At 54.6% G+C, this 15,995-nt stretch overlaps 1 protein-coding gene across 3 annotated transcripts in view; it reads left to right on the forward strand.

Moving 5' to 3' along the window:
- The first annotated feature begins 6,900 nt into the window (after window positions 1-6,900).
- Window positions 6,901-15,995, forward strand: part of SLC2A9 (solute carrier family 2 member 9) — a 55,796-nt gene continuing 46,701 nt past the window's right edge. The window contains exons 1-3 of one of the 3 annotated variants that reach the window (XM_087817057.1): window positions 9,172-9,288; window positions 11,526-11,551; window positions 11,788-11,926. In XM_087817057.1, the coding sequence (XP_087673183.1) occupies window positions 9,172-9,288; window positions 11,526-11,551; window positions 11,788-11,926 (282 nt within the window). Of the gene's footprint in view, window positions 6,967-9,171; window positions 9,289-11,525; window positions 11,552-11,787; window positions 11,927-15,995 lie in introns of those variants that run through there. The other 2 variants (XM_016203713.2, XM_087817058.1) reach the window with 2 other exon arrangements.

Consider the following 15,995-nt stretch of genomic DNA (forward strand, 5'->3'; position numbering starts at 1 on the left):
CATCTGGCTGTGCCCACCTTTCGGCTGCTGTGAACAGCACTGCTGTGAGCATTCGTGCGCAGGTTTTTGTTCTGAACACCTGTTTTCAGATCTCCCGGGTACACACCTAGGCCTGGAATTCCGGGACCGCATGGCAACTCTGTGTTTAATTGTTCACAGCCCACAGAACTCTTTCCCACGGTGGCTAAACCAGTTTACTTCCCCACCGGCAACGTACAAGGGCTCCAGCCTCTCCCCATCCCTGCCTTTTTAGTTGCTTTTCTTTTAAACTGGTGATATTAAGACATAGCCTGGAATAGAGGTGGAGAGACGGGTGATGCTGAAGATAACTGGGATAGTTGCTGCAGGGAAATCCTCGAGAAGGTGCGAGGGATGAGCCCTCATTCCCACAGGTGGGAAGTTCTCCAAAGTGGGAAGTCTGGAAGCCGGGCTGCCAAAAACAAAAAAGAGAAATGTCTCTGAGAGGCTCGCTCTGATGGGCGCGTCCCCTCTGGGGAGAAGCTTCCCCACAGAGCAGTAGGGAGTGGGGGCAGGGGGGCCTGGGCCCGCAGAGTGGCTGGTCTTACTTTATTTAATTTATTATTATTTATTTATCTATTTTTTATCATCACTCAAGGATATTTTTCATTACTTTTCAGAGAGAGTGGAAGGGAGGGAGAGAGAGAAACATCGATGTGAGAGAGAGACACACCAATTGGTTGCCTCCTGAACACACCCTGACGCAGGGCCAGGGACTGAGCCTGCCACCGGGTTATGTGCCCTTGGCTGGAATCGAACCCAGACGGACTGACACTAACTACTGAGCCAAACTGGCTAGGGCAGTGTTTTTACTTTAAACCTCAATTCTCATTCACAAGCCTTGGTGCTTTGGACAAGTGGGGTGACTTCTAGAGCCCAGGTATGCTCAGCCATAGAATGGAGACGACAGAACTTCAGTAGCTGCTTCTAGGAGTAAGCAAGGCTGTTTATAACCACTGCCTGGCACACAGTAGGTGCTTACTGAATGTAGGCCCCTTACATTGGCTCCTCCTTCCCACTAGACTCTGAATTACCCAATAGAAGTCACAGGTTTACCCTTCTCAGTACCTAGCACTACGTTGGCCACACAGTAGGTGCTCCATAAATTTTTGCAAAAGAGTAAATAAAGCTACAAGAATTAAAAATGATCCAAAGAGGGATCTCCCGATAATAGGAGCCATAGTGAACATTTAGGGGGTGCCTGCTTCACGGCAGGCCATTCCAAGGGCAGCGTCTCGTTCGATCTGCACGTGGCCCTGAGGCAGTCCTCCCTGACCCCAGGGTGGCATGGCTGGGGACAGCAGGCCGGAGCCGAGGTCTGACCCTGAACCCTAGGCTCTCTGTCACCCTCTTACACTGTCCCTCTGGACGCTGCCAGACCAACGGCTGAATAGTCCTGGCGTCAGAGAGTGACTCACTGCGGCTGCAAATGCAACCAAGTTCAAGCTTGTCCTCCTTGCCGCACAGGGCCAGGAGGCGAGTGGCAGGTGCTGGGATGCGCGAAGTGCTTTTTTCGGAACGCCAGCAAGCCGAGAAGAGGGTGGATTCGCGCCACCCTAGGAAAGGACAGAACTCAGGCTCCCTTTATGCAGAGGGGAGTAGGACGCCGGAGGGGCTGAGGTCAGGAGGTGACCGACAATCTGAGACATCTAGGTGCCAGCAAGGGAGAGGAGGCGAACTTTGCTCTGGGCCAACAAATTCCAGTGGCTGTGGTTCTGGTCCCCGTGTTCCCGGAAAATCGTGGGCAAACACTCATTGTTTCGGTGCAGGCTACCTTATCTCCACCGCACAGGGAGGCAGCTCTGAATAAGGGGCTGCCTTTTGTTTTGTTGTGGGGTTGGGTGTTTTTTTTAATAAAACTTGAGCAGCAAGCAGCATTCCTCTAATGTTTATTACATCTGCGTTCAAGGCTGAGCCGCTGAGCAGAAGCTAGTCCCCTAAAGGTGACGGAAACCAGGCAGGCTGGAACAGGACGCGGTCAGAGAGGCCAGGCGGTTCACTGTGGTATAGCGAGGCGTCAAGAGCAAGGTTGAGCCCTGGCCGGTGTGCTAAGTGGTTAGAGCATTGGCCCGCGCACCGAAGGATCGCAGGTTTGATTGTCGGTCAAGGGCAAGTACCTCGGTTGCAGGTTCAATCCCCAGCCCTGTTGGGGCGCGTGCAGGAATCGACCAATTGACACATCTCTCTCACATCGATGTTTCTCTCACTCTCCACCTTCCCCCCTCCACTCTTTCTGAAAAGCAATGGAAAAAATATCTTCGAGTGAGGGTTGACAAAAAAATTAAGAAAAAAAAAAGATCGAGGTTGGGTGGCTGCTTGGGGAATGGAGGGTGGGCACCAGCTGGGTGTTGTGGAAGGTTTGAGAAGACAGGAGAGCAGTACCGCTGCTGGGAGGCAGCCTCCATCTGGGGGTGTCTGCAACGCCTTCAGCATAGCTGAGATCCCCGGGCACGGAAAGGTCATCACACTGGCGTGCAGCTTGTGGGACCTCAGAGGTTGATTGATAAGGACCTCTCGGGCAGATGTCTCCCAGGATCAGGTGATTTCTTCCTGTTCACCCGGCCCACCGCTTTGTCACCATCAACCTTGGGAAGGTTGTCCGGATGCTCTCAATCGGTGCCCGGGGAATCAGACGGACTTGTCCATGTTCCCCACACAGCCTTGTCTCCCTGGGCCTGAGCATGTGCAGAAGCCACACGGCACCCCTCTCCCATGGTGGGAGGGATGCCCGGGCACCCATCTTTCTGTGCTCCATCCCAGAACCACCCTTCACTTCCCACGCCCTTCTCTCTCTCTGGTCGGGTGCCCTTGGCCAAGCTTGGACTTGCTCCGGCTGCACAGACACCCTCTTGGGTCCCTACCATCCTCTCCGCCACTCCAGCCTCTGTTTCTCCCAGGGTCCTGGAGGGAGAGTGGGCTTAGCATGTGCATTTTTCCACGGATGTCCTCCTGCATCCACAGAGGAGCAAGCTAACCCCCAGACCAGTCCTCTGGGTTTCGGACTTGAGCAGCCTGCATTCATTTGTGTCCTGCTTTATATGTCCTGTGTGTCATCTCACCTGACCCTCACCACAGCCCGGGCATGTTGGTCCTATGCGGGTCATATCCTCGCATCAGCAAGAAGGGATCCGACACCCACGAAGGTCAACCCATTCGTCATCAGGGCCTTTGCCGGAACACCTCTGCCTTCGACCCCCGGTCCGGACCTTGCCGACCCAAACTTGGGCACGTTTGTTAATCATTTATCGCCTGTCAAGATAGGCATCATACCTTGTTTACAGCAACAGTCACTCTGGATGCATGCCATGTAATCATTAACATTTCACAATTTCCCAGGTCTGTATCTGATTTTACTGGGAGCTATTCTATCTGCAAAGTGCATTGTTTGCTCTTTAGACTGGGGCAGGCGAGGGAAGCTCCCGGGCGCAGGTAAGCTGCACTCACAGACTTGGGCTGGCTCTGGGGATGGTCTCAGGAATGACTGAAACTCCCACAGAACAGTGGGACAAGGGGCTTGGAAACTGAGGGAATTGGAAATCAACTTGGTGAAGGCGAAGCGAGGAAATGTACATGAAGTGCTCAGCGTTGTGTCCTACCGATGCTAATATGGAAATGACATTGATCCTGGGCAGTGCAGGCTATTTTCCAAGGGCTGGTGGCCGGGGCTGGTAAGCTCCCTCCTACCCTCTTCCTCCCTCCCTCCCTCCCTCCCCCCCTCCCTTCCTTCCCCTCCTCTCTCTGTCTCTTTTTCTTTCTTTTAAAGCTGCTGTTTTCCATGTTCCTTTTCAGCCTCTCGTTTGGGGATTAGCTATAGCTCCATGCCAAAGTCAGCAGAGAATTAATCCTGAACACTCACAGAAAGAGGTCACCGTGTTCATCAGAGTCGGGGCCCAGGGTGCGTGTGGCATTTCCTGTTCAGAGGTGTCAGCCAGCGGCGTTGTGCCCACTGGGCATTGCCCAGGGCAGCAGCTCCCGGCACTTCAGGGAGGTGGCCTCCAGCTGGCATGTGCCAGGTCTGGGAGAACCGGGCCCTTGGCTGTCCTCAACCTTCTGCAGGGTGTTGGTGAGCCAGGGCCTGTTCTTGGCATTCATCCTCTTACCCAACACAGGCCAGTAAGTTAGGGTCTGACTTTCAGCTGTGGGGGCTCAGACCTGGGCTCTGGGACAAGTCGGGTGGGTAAAGATACTTCCAGGCTCACTTGCTTTATTTCTTGTTTTGTTTTGTTTTAATCCCTACCTGAGGATATTTTTTTTCATTGCTTTTCAGAGAGAGTGGAAGGGGGAGAGAGAGAGAAAGAGAGATGTGAGAGAGACACATTGACTGCTTCCCTCCCACATGCGCCCAGACCGGGGCCAGGGATCGAACCTGCAACGGAAGTACATGCCTTGACCAAAGTTGAACCCAGGACCCTTCAGTCCTCGGGCCGACGCTCTAACCACTGAGCAAACCCGGCCAGGGCTCGCCTGCTTTATTTCTAACACAGCAGGCCATGGGTCAGGTGCACAGTGTCTGTGAGGGTTTAATTACTGGGAGAAGCAGCAACAGAGGTAGCGGAGGCAGTTTCCTAGGTGCTTAATCCCACCTGCGGCCTGGGGGCGCCGATCCTTCGGGAGCGGGCCGCTCTCTGAACTGCTGGATGGTGGCAGGCGGCCGCCCAGGGGGCTCGGACGTGGGTGCTCACCAGTGAGCATGGCAGCATTTTTACCTTTCAGGGCTGGCAGGGCCACACCCCGGGCCCCAGCGCAGTATTAAGAGTCGTCCAGCGGGCGTGTTAGCATAGTCACTGAGGATCAAAAGGACAGAAAATGCTCATTTTTAGACCCCCATTCAAGGAGCGTGTATTTATTTTGTTATGTTATGTTATTTATTTATTATCCTATTTAAACCTTAGAGAATTATTATTCTGAGGCGGTTTCGGGTGCTCCGGGTTAAACACCAGATGGTTCCCCTCCCCTTTCTTCATTCTACAAGACCCTTATCTGTGCTCCGCAGGGGCCACTGGCCGGCGTCCGGCGAGGACAATAGTTGGTGATCACTTAGCATTTGGCATGAGCCTCACATACATGAACTCGTTTAATCCTCGCCAGAGCCCCGTGAGGCCTGAAGACGAAGGCCCAGTGAGCTGGAGCGTCGGGTGTGCACTGGCATGAGGCGGGCGGCGCTCTCGGGGCCTCGAGGTCACCCTCAGGCGTCGGTAGCAGCAGCGGGGGAGGGCCCCCCCCCCCCCCCCAGTTCTCGCCCGCGGCTCCAGGGACGGCTCCAGAGCCGCGCCCTCTGCCAGAGGCGCATTCTCCCAGGATTCTGCTGTTTAAGTCTCTTTGGCTTCTCGAACATAAGGGCTCCATTCTTCAAAAAACATTTTTGTAATTTAAAGAAATTTTACAAGCTTTTTCTAGTCGTAGAAGTAGTGTTTTGTATGGTGTGTTTTTTTCAGTGTAGGAAATTGGAAAATGGTAGAAAGACAATAAGAGAACAATCAGCTAAAATATCACAGCCAAGTGGTAACAGCGGCTTTGAGGCAGTTTCTTTTCTAGGCACGTAAACCTGTGACCTGTCCTCTGCTCGTCTGCAGCCCGGGCACCCGCTCTTGTCACGTCCTGTGCTGGGACATGTCGCTCACCACCTGTGGGTCCCATGAGCAGCCTGCACCCTCTTCCTGTCTCCCCTAGAATGGAAGCGCCCTGAGGGCGAGGCAAGGGCTGTCTTGCTCCAGACTGCATCGCCATCACCTCCACATGAGGGGCTTAATAAATACATGTGGCCCGGCCAGCACGGCTCAGTGGTTGAGCATTGACCTATGAACTAGGAGGTCACAGTTCGATTTCCGATCAGGGCACATGCCTGGGTTACGGGCCTGATCCCCCGTAGGGGGTGTGCAGGAGGCAGCCGATCAATGACTCTCATCATTTATGTTTCTAACTCTCCCTCCCTCTCCTTTCCTCTCTCTGAAATCAATAAAAACATATTTTTAAATAAAAAAATACATGTTTAATAAATAATTGAAGCTATAAATATTTTGTTTTAAATTTAATTTGAAATTTAAAAATGCACGGACATAGTTTAAGTATATATGTTGTTTAAGAGTGACTGTTAAGAACACTTATTTTTAATGGTGACTAATGTATATTCTTTTATGGATCTTTCCCGTTCTTGTTAAGTAAGAATAGTTATGAGCATTTTCCCATGATAGTAAATGTTCTTGAACGTGAGGTTTTAAGCGCTATGTGTGTTTCATCCTATGGATGTGCCATCATTTATTTAAGCTTTCCTCTTACATGTTTTTTTCTGTTGTGGATGCTATTTTTTCTAACATGAAAAAATGCTTCCATGACAATTCCTGGCTTAAATCTTGGTGCACATTTTTTTACCGTTTTAGGATAAGTTTCTATAAATGGAGTAGTTGGGCAGCAGGACCTAAATGCTTTCATGGCTCTAGAAAACATATTCCCAAACTCCAGGGGAGCGGTACGACTTTTACTTCTGTTGTGCCGGTGATTCGGGTGACAATTTTGGTAACTGTTTCCAGTTTGACAGGGGAGGCGGGCACTTTGTTTTAATGTTCGCAGCTTTTCTTTTCACATCTCGGGGACAGGAAGTCTAGTGTTTACAAGATGTGCCCACCGTGGGAATGACTGAGCGGGAATGTTCCGGGAGGGACCTGTATTTAAAAGCAAAGCAGCCAGCGTGGGAAACACAGGCGTAGTCAACCATCTCACAGATGGAGAAACTGAGGCCAGAGAGGAGCCGGGGTGCCCAGGTCTCCAGGGGAGCAGGACCCCCACGAGCCCAGGGCCACCTGTCTCTGCCAGCAAGAGTCTAATGGCTTCTTTGTTTTTCCTCTCTCTCAGAAACAAAAAGCCCAGTCCCACATCCGAAAAGAAACCATGAAGCTCAGTGAGAAGGACCCACCCGCTAACAAAGAAAGCGCTTTGGAGAAAAAGAAATTGGTCAGTCCTGGTTTCCTTACCTCTCTTATGTGAATATTCCGGTGACTCTGGGGCTGTCCCTCCTGCCCCCTCCCTCCTCCCGGGGGCCAGGCAGCTTGCGGTGGGGTCAGGCCGGGAGCGCAGGGGCTGGAGGCAGGGCTCTGCGGGAAGGAGCCGTGTGAACGTAAAGTGTGCGCACCGAGGCACAGGCCGCTGGTGGCTCGTACTTGGGTTGATAATACTGTCTGCTGGTGTCCTTCCGGATTTGGAGGGGGCAGGTATCTCTGTGCCAGAGGTCATTTCTCTAGAGGGGACATTGATGTTGAAAGCGATGATGTCATCCTCGAGGGTACCCTGAAACCGATCCTCCACCCCACCCCAGGCCCAGGCCAACTGCCCCCTCCTCCAGGAAGTCCTCGGCACTTAGAAAGCCTCTTTCCCTCCTTGGGACCCTTGGGCCTTGTCTTTATACCAGATGCAAAGACCAATAGCCAATCGGCACCCTCCCTGTGCTGGCCTTTACACGGGGCTCTCTTGCGGCTCTCTCGGCCACACTGGGGTAAGGCAGATTCTACAGGCGTGGAAACGGGGCTCAGACAGGGCTGGAGCCACTTGTCCAAGGTTATGTAGCTGGTCCAAGGAGGAGCCGGTTTCAGACCTCCACCCATTTGGGCCTAGTCTCCTGTGACGGGTGTGGAAGCAGCCAGGACTCAGAATATGTGCACATTTATATAAAACCTCATTTAGCAGGGCAAAGATCAACACAAGGATAAATTGCCAGGGAAGTGTGAACTTGACAGGCTGGGCACCATTATCCTCACCTCCCAGGTGTGAAAGGGACGTCCAGGGAGGCCAGGCCACCTGCCTCCGGTCACCCAGACTCCGGTTAAAGAGACACTCCTCTCGGCTGAGTCATGGCTCCACGGTGCAGGTTCTTGGTGTAAGGCACTGGGCTCCCTCCAGCGCCCCGCCCACACCGTGGGCCCCAACCACTCCAGATGACTTCACTCCCATCATACCCTGGACCTTGGCTCAGTGCCCTCTATGCCACCCTCTTCGTGGCCAGCACACTCCCCAGGCTGTCATCCAGGAGCCACCTCTTCCAGGAAGTCTTCCAGGAAGTCTTCCGTGTTCCAGCCCCAGGTTGGGTCAGTGCCGCCTCCATGTTTCCCCTGGGAATCCTCAGCCATCTCGTGACATGTTGTAACCAGGTGTGTCCGTGTCAGTGTCCTGCCCTGGACCACAGCTCCGCTTGGGGTGGGGGGCTGGTAGTGGGCTGCAAATCAGTTCCAGAAAGAGCGGCTCTCCAAGAGTCCACCTGCGGGATTGCTACGCAGAAGGGCCATTGCGCTGTTTCCTGTGCTCAGTGAACAACTAGCCTGATGACTGAGGCCTGGCTTGTCCCTCTGGAAGTCCTGGTTCCCCGCCGGGCAGCTATTTCACTGCTCTTGTGCGTCGGGCCCAGGCAACCTGCCCGAGACACAATTAAAGCTGCTTCTCTGACATTGGGAATTAATTCCCACGCCGTCCTTGTGTGCACCAGGGATCTTCTCGCATGAGTGCTTCCTCTGAGCCGTTTGGGGGCAGGGAAGCAGGAGGCATCTCGGAAGCCAGTGCTGAATGAGCAGGGCCCACAGCCTCCTCATTTGCTCCAGAGCTGCAGGGCAGCCTGAGTCCATCCCCAGCACGGGCTTCATGGTTTCTATCTGAGCCTCGGAATAGCTGTGCAGGACAGTCGGGCCCGATCAGTCTCCCGTTTTGCACTTGCAAATGTGGCAGCTCAGAGGCGCAAAGCAACTTGCCTAAGGACACACAGTAAAATAGTGGCAATGCTAATAGCATCGAAAGAGAAAAAAAGGAGTGGGGTCAGGGTTGGCACCCCACCAGGCTTCTCCTGCTAAGTCAGTGGCCTTTTCTATGGGTCCCCACCCCTGAGGAGCGGCCCTGGGCTTATGCTAGACTCTCTCTCCCCTCCCTGCACACTGGCCTTGGTAGGAAGGAAAAGTTTCCAAAGGCAGAATCCACAGCCGTGGAGATTCTGAGAAGGCAGGTTTCCTTCGGTACCCCAGTTGCCGTTCTGCCTGGGGAGCTGAGGGAAAATCCTTGTCTGCTTCCTGTTCAAACAAGAGAAAATTACCACACTTCCGGCGCGGGGCCCGCCCCTCCGGTGGACTCTGCCTCCTCTCCTCGGGATGCCCTGGCCCGCGGGGCGGCGGGACGCGGGCCATGGACTCCGGGCAGCTCAGCATGGCTCCCCTCATGCGGGGCCCCAGCCCCCCGGGCCCCCCCAAGGGCGCCTGGCCGAGGACCGGGAAGCCACGTGGGAGGAGAAAGCAGGTAAATGTGCCGCGGGCCCTGTCCCACCACGGGGGGCTCAGAGCCCCAGAGCCCAGTGTGGGCCGCAGCGCCGCCCTGCCCCAAGGCCACAGGGCTTTGCCTCCCGGGCCCCGCGACTTTGGCCAAGGTTCTCGAGCTCTGTGGCCGCAGTGTCTTGGGGCTGAGAGCACCTCCTGGCAGTGGCTGTGCTCACGTAATGAGACCGCACTGGGGGGTGGCCCTCTTTTCCTTCCCTGTCTCCACAGCGGGCACCCTCTGCCCCTGGGGTTGGTGGTGAGTGGTGGTGGGCACAGGAGGGCCACACAGGGGCAGGGGGCTCCGGGGATGGCTCCCACCTGTCCTTCTCCACCCTCGGATGGGTACAGGCCAGCAAGAGTGATGGTCCAGGGGACAAGGCAGGCCCGGGGAGGCAAGGTGTCCCGCACAGCCGGGGGGGGGGGTCAGGAGGAGTGAGGTCAGAGCTGAGACCCAGAGGATGCGTTAAAGACAACAGGCGATGGAGAATGCTGTTTGTCCACAGCGTGATTGTTTCCTCAGTGACTCCCCTTAAGTTCAAGCTGCTCTTACTGCAGAAAGATACAGTCTTGCCTCGGTATCCACGGGGGACTGGTCTCAGGACCCCCTCTAACACCCACACCCAAGACCTTTATGTAAATGACGTAGCGTTTTCACATAACCTGTGTACGTCCTCCCATGTACTTTAAATCATCTCTAGCTTACTTATAATACCTAATACAGTGCACATGCTCTGCACATAGTTGTTACACTGTGTTGTTTAGACGTCTGTAACTGTTCAGTACACATAACCGTGGGACAGGTGACTAGCAAGTACACATCAGCAACAACGTAACTTTCGTGGGGACAGCATTTTCAGTTCGTGGTTGGTTGAATCCACAGATGTGGAACCCACGGATACGGAGGGCTGACTGTATTCCATCCTGAGGTCTATAAACCCTCCACTCGCCCTCCGTTCGCTCATCAGAGCCGCTTCTGCAGCAGGCTCAGTGCCTGGAAGCAGAGAGCAAGAAGCGAGACCTCCATCCTTAGAAAGTAAGACCCCCGCACTGGCCAGCCTCTCCTGCTGACACTCATGGGCACCTGACGCAGGACAGGTGAGGCCCTTGCCCGCTTTAACTCCTTTCCTCAGCATGACATCTTAGGAGGTGGGTTTGATATCATCCCCATGTTATAGATGCGGACACTGAGTCACAGAGCAGCTGTGTCATTGGTCAAAGGTTACACTGTCCTAAGAGCTGGGGGTCAGATGGAGTAGAATCAGAGACCAATGGGAAACGAAGAGGGGGAGCTTTCAGGGAGGACACCTGGGCAATTAGACAGATAGTCTCTAGAAGGGAGGACTTCAGGTGGGTGTAGCCACACAGGCCAGGTCAAGAGAGACCTTGGCGCGTCACTTGGGCAACAGCCATTCTGTATAACTGGGTCGAACGCCATGGGGAGAGGAACAAAGAGCAAACACCCTTTCTGAACACTCACTACATACACACCACACTCTAACCCTCCTTGTCCAGCGACACATCGGCCCCTCAGCTGCCTGTGCAGCCAGTTGTCTAGACCCCATTTCACAGCTGGGCAAGCTGAGCCCCAGGAAGGCCCAGAAACTGGCTCAGGTCCCACAGCAGAGGAGTGGAGCCAAGTGGCCTGGAGCCATGCTAGAGGAGGCACCAAGGTGGGCAGAGCAGGGGTTGGCTACCAGGTCCCACTGCCCATTTCCAAAGAGCACTTGACCAACACAGTTCCTTGAACTCTGGACCTTAGCAGTCTTGTTTATGGCTGTGTCCCCAGAGCTTTGTCAGTAGCTGGTACTCAGAACACACACACATGCATACACATTGAATGATGGCAGAGAATGTGCTTTCCAAGGACTCATGGGTCCCCATCTGGTGAGTGGCCCACACTCCCCTGGCCAGCCTAGGATGGCAGCCCTTCCTGTCTCCAGCTCCTGCCAACTAGCCAGCTTTTGCCAAGGGGCCCAGATGTTTCTGCTCCATGGTTCTGTCGTGGCCGTGGCCGTTCTTGTATGGAGCCACAGGGCAGGATTACATGGAGACAAATGCCTGGATCTCTAGGCCAAGTCCTGTAACTCTCTACAGGTCCTTGTCCCAAGGTGCTCCTACTGGCCTGTAAGATTGGCCCCTCTGCCTGGAACAGGGTGTGCATGGGTGTGCGTGTGTCTGTGTGGCTGTCAGGAGCCTCGGGGCCCTAGACACTGTACCCAGATGAAGAGGCAGGAGGGGGTGACTACATGGGGGCTGGAGCCAGACCACCTGGGACAGGTCTGTGCCTCTGTTTCCTCACCTGTAAAATCAGGATAAAATAGCACTGATCTGTGGGATCCATGACATAATTCCCGGAAAGTGCTTAGAACAACGCCTGGCCCATAGCTCTTAGTAAGGGCTAGCAGCGACTGCTGACAGCTTTGGCTTTGCTCTGTGCTCCTCTCTGGGTCAGAAACTGGCCAAATTCAGCTAAAATTAGAGTGTGCAGCCGAGGGCCTGGTCTGACGTGCTGTCCCCTCCTTCCCCAGGACTGGTCCTGCTCGCTCATCGTGGCCTCTCTCATGGGCGCCTTCGGCTCCTCCTTCCTGTATGGGTACAGCCTCTCCGTGGTGAATGCCCCCGCTCCGGTGAGTGACCAAGGCCGTGGGATGTGCCCAGCAGGGGGCGCTGTGGAGACGCAGAAACCCGCCAGTGTCCCCCCCTGGCGCCCGGTGGTACAGGATTTTGCAAACTTGCACGCAGGTTCTGTGCCAGACTCCTGGACCCAGAGGGCGGGGGGCAGGAGCGGGGCAGAGAGGACACCAGCCCCTGCCTTTGGAGGGGAGGTAGAAGATACAGAAACAGACGATGGTGATGGGGGAGGGCATGTCAGTGTCTGGAGGCTGGAGTGTGGTGTCCTAGGATAGCGTAGGAGAGGAGAGGGGCCTCCGGAGGTGCCAGGGGCAGATCCTGAGGGTCTTCTTCCAGGGCCAGGAGCACGGAGTCTGAGGAGCCACAGAAAGGCCTTTGGCATAAACCTTTCCCTGACCTGTTCTGTGTTCATGTCCTTCAATCTGAGCTTGAGGTCACTGGAGACTCTGGTGGTTAAGATCCATCGCTAGCCTGTTTTCTCTGGAATCGGGTCATTAGGTGCAATTCCTCCAGGCCCCCCAACGCCGCCCTGCTGGTTTGCAGGTGAAGGTGTGGTTCTCACCTACCTGTGCTGTTAGCTGTAGGTGCTACCCATTCCCAGGGGTGCTGGCTCCTACTGGACCTGCCTCCACCCTGGGGTCAGGTGGACGGGGTGTGAGGGAAGATTCCCTGGCGGAGGAGATGCCTCACTGTGTCTTGAGGGTGGAGCGAAGGCACAGAGGCCAGAGATGGGAAACATTTGCAGGAAAGCTGCAGGTATGATGCAGCTGCAGCACAGGTGTGTTTTGGAGAGCACTGGGCAAGAGCTGAGGCCGGCAGGAGCCAGGCTGTGGACATCCTGGGTTTTTCTTTTTCTTTTTTTTTTTACTGTGAATTTTGTGTAAGTTCATTTGAAAAGTTGACTCTGATGCTAAAAACAGTTGGAAAACCAGGGGAGCAATGGTTCTCCTGTCTTGCAGCTGTCAGTGGCTCTGATGTTGTCACTGTGATGTCTCCCTGAGATGGGCATATGATTGGTCCCTATTTGTCTGTAAAAGAGGCCTGGGAATTTGTACTCTTGCTTCATGGTGAAAGCTCAGCTGACGCTCCAACAGAGGGTGGAGAACCTTTGCTTTCCTGGCCTGAGGAGCAGGCATGTAACACTCGAACCGACTGGAATGACGTGGGTGGAAAAACAACAGGCTCAGCAAGGGCCACGGGAGCACGAGCAAGGGGCAACTGTGTCATTGTTTCCAATTCTTTTAAATTAATAAACTTTTTTTCCCAGAGCAGTTTTAGGTTCACAGCAAAACTGAGCAGAAAGTACAGATTTCCGCACACGCTTGAGCCCCCACCTCACACACACACACACACACACACACACACACACACACACACACACACGGCCTCCCCCACTGTCCCGATCCCCCACCGGGCGGTGCATTTGTTGCAGTGGGTGGACCTATCTTGATACATCAAAGTCTATAGTTCACTTTAAGGTTCCTGCCTGGCAGGCGTGCATTCTATGGGTTTTGACAAATGTGTAACGACACGAATCCACCACAGTAATACCTTACAAAACAGATTGGGTTTCTTTTTACTTTTAAGGCTCTGTCTAAATATACTTTTTCCCAAAAGATTATTCATATATGTTGTTTTATATCCTTTTTTGGCTTCATATTTACATTGTCAGCATTTTCCCATGTTGTTGAAAATTCTCCGTCCCAGGATTTCTAAGCACTGTGTCTGGCTGCGCCAGGTGGCTGGCCCGCCTCCCTAACACGGCCTCGTAGGCGGCCTTCAATTTTCTCAGGTATGAGATGCGGCTACACTATGAGGTGTTGCTACATTGTTTCAGTTGGGAGCCTGTGTCATTGTTTGGTTTGGTTTGGTTGGAATCTGAGCTGGCAGAGCTGTAGGCTGATTGGGGATGGGGGGTCCTCTCCAAAACTGAGTGTTGGCATCTTGGTGATCCAGACTGTGGGTGCCCCCCCTTCCTGCCTCAGCCCCAGGGCCCCCAGCTCAGTGGAGCTGGGAAGCCTGCATCTTTGATTCAGAATCCTCTCATTTCACAAAGTTCCTCTGGGAAAGATGCCTTTGTTGGGCCTCATGGGGCAAGGACCACGCCCCTGTCAGAGCTCCGGGAGGCCCTGCATAGCGGGCCGGGGGCAGAGGTGGCTGCCGTCAGACACAGGGAACAGAGGATCAGCCCGCCAGCCACTCGGAGGGAGCGTGCTGGTGTGAACACACCCAGACAAGTCGAACTAGAAACGTGCTGTTTCTGACCCACAGGAGAAAGACGCTGGGATTTATTGAGCACCTGCTATGTGCTGGACATCATGCCAAGGACCACACACCCTCATTTAACTCTTCTGGCAGCCCCACCTGCAAGCTAAGGTCGCTATTCCTGTTTTACACATAAGTTATTCCAGGTGCTGGACACCGTCACCCTGCACGTGGGTTGGGTGAGATGCCCTTTGAGCAACTCTGCTGCCTCCAGGCTGATTCTGAGTGGCCGTGAGCAACGTGAACAGAATGAACATATGCGCCCAGGGGCCACACAGGAGGAGAGGGACATGCTGTCCCCTGCGTGGATGCACGGTCCCCTGTGAACACAGCTCTGCCATCTTCCAGAAGAGTGTTCCGGCAGGAGGGAGGCTCTGGGTGAATGTTTCGTTGTTTTTTAACCCTCACCTGAGGATATTTTTTCCATTGCTTTTCAGGGAGAGAGTGGGGGAGGAAGGAGAGGGAGAGAGAAACATCAGTGAGAGAGAGATACGTCAATTGGTTGCCTCCTGCACACGCCCTACCTGGCCTAGAATGGAGCCTGCAACCAAAGTATGTGCCCTTGACCGGAAATCGAACCCAAAACCCTTCAGTCTGCGGGCGGACACTCTAACCACTGAGCCAAACAGGCTAGGGCGGATTAATGGTTTTTTTAAGTAAGAAAGCTACTTGGGAGCATACACTCTGTCTGCTCCTGCCTGGAGCCAAATAGCAAATGAAAATCTCCATGTTCTGTATCACTAAACCCGAGGTCGGGGAGCCTCCCTCAGCGCAGAGGTGGTGGAGGGCAAGGACCAGGGGGCTCAGAGAGTCTCATCCACGTGACTGTCACCCGCAATTGGTGCCTCTTCTCTCAGCGTTTTCAGTTTTCATTCTGAGAGCCAGCAGTGGGAGCCACTTGTTCTCAGCTGTCTAGAAATCTAGAAGCTTCCTTCCCACCAGGCAGTTAGCCAAGGTCCCGGGGGACCCCTGCAGTGGGGAGAACACGAAGCACCACAAACCTGCAAACTGAGGAGCAAGTCAGACAGGAGCTGGATGTGTTCCTAAGGACCTGGGACGTGTGTCGGGTCTGGGACCCCCAGGTTCCATGCCACGCCCGCGGGCTCACGGGGCCGGGCACCGGGCACGCTCACAGCTGTGATCCACTTCAGCGAAAGGACATGAAGCAGACGCAGCACAGGGAAGAGGCGCGTGGGGTGAAGCCCGCAGGAAACAGGGCTCCAGCTTCTCGCGTCCTGTCCCAGCGGAGGCGCACAGGCACACTTAAGGCCCCGGCGTTGAGCTGTGACAACAGGTGTGATGCGTCCATCGGGAAAGCTCGTCGGAGACTCAGCGTCCAGGGTTTTTACTGGGGGCTCGGCAGGTCCTCAGTTCCCGACTTGCAGTGGGGAGCAGGTGATCTGCCTGTGCCAACCTGTGCACAGGGCAGCCCCGGAGCCCATTCTGGGAATGGTGGGAACCCTCCCAACATCCACGTTCCCCGGAGCCAGCCCAGGGCCCACCCTCAAGCCTGCCTTTCAGTGTAGAGCAGCCTCAGGCCAAGTGTTTCTGCAGAGGAGGCCTTAGCTCTGCTGCTCAGGTGGCATTAGGTGGCACTGCCGGGCTCATGGAATGTTGTCCCTGTGTGCTCGTTACCTCCAAGAGCCTGGTCTGGCCGTGGGCACCTCTGTCAGGACGCCCGTGCCGTTCTCCTAGCTGCGCTGGCCGCTGGGGTGGCCTGTTTACAACCCCGCAGGCCCGTGCGGGGTTACATGGTGTGTGCACTCCGGCCCATCCGCCAGCAGGTTCTGTTTATGTGCA

This window comes from Miniopterus natalensis, chromosome 1, assembly GCF_054644295.1.
Source record: "Miniopterus natalensis isolate mMinNat1 chromosome 1, mMinNat1.hap1, whole genome shotgun sequence".
Lineage (NCBI taxonomy): Eukaryota > Metazoa > Chordata > Mammalia > Chiroptera > Miniopteridae > Miniopterus > Miniopterus natalensis.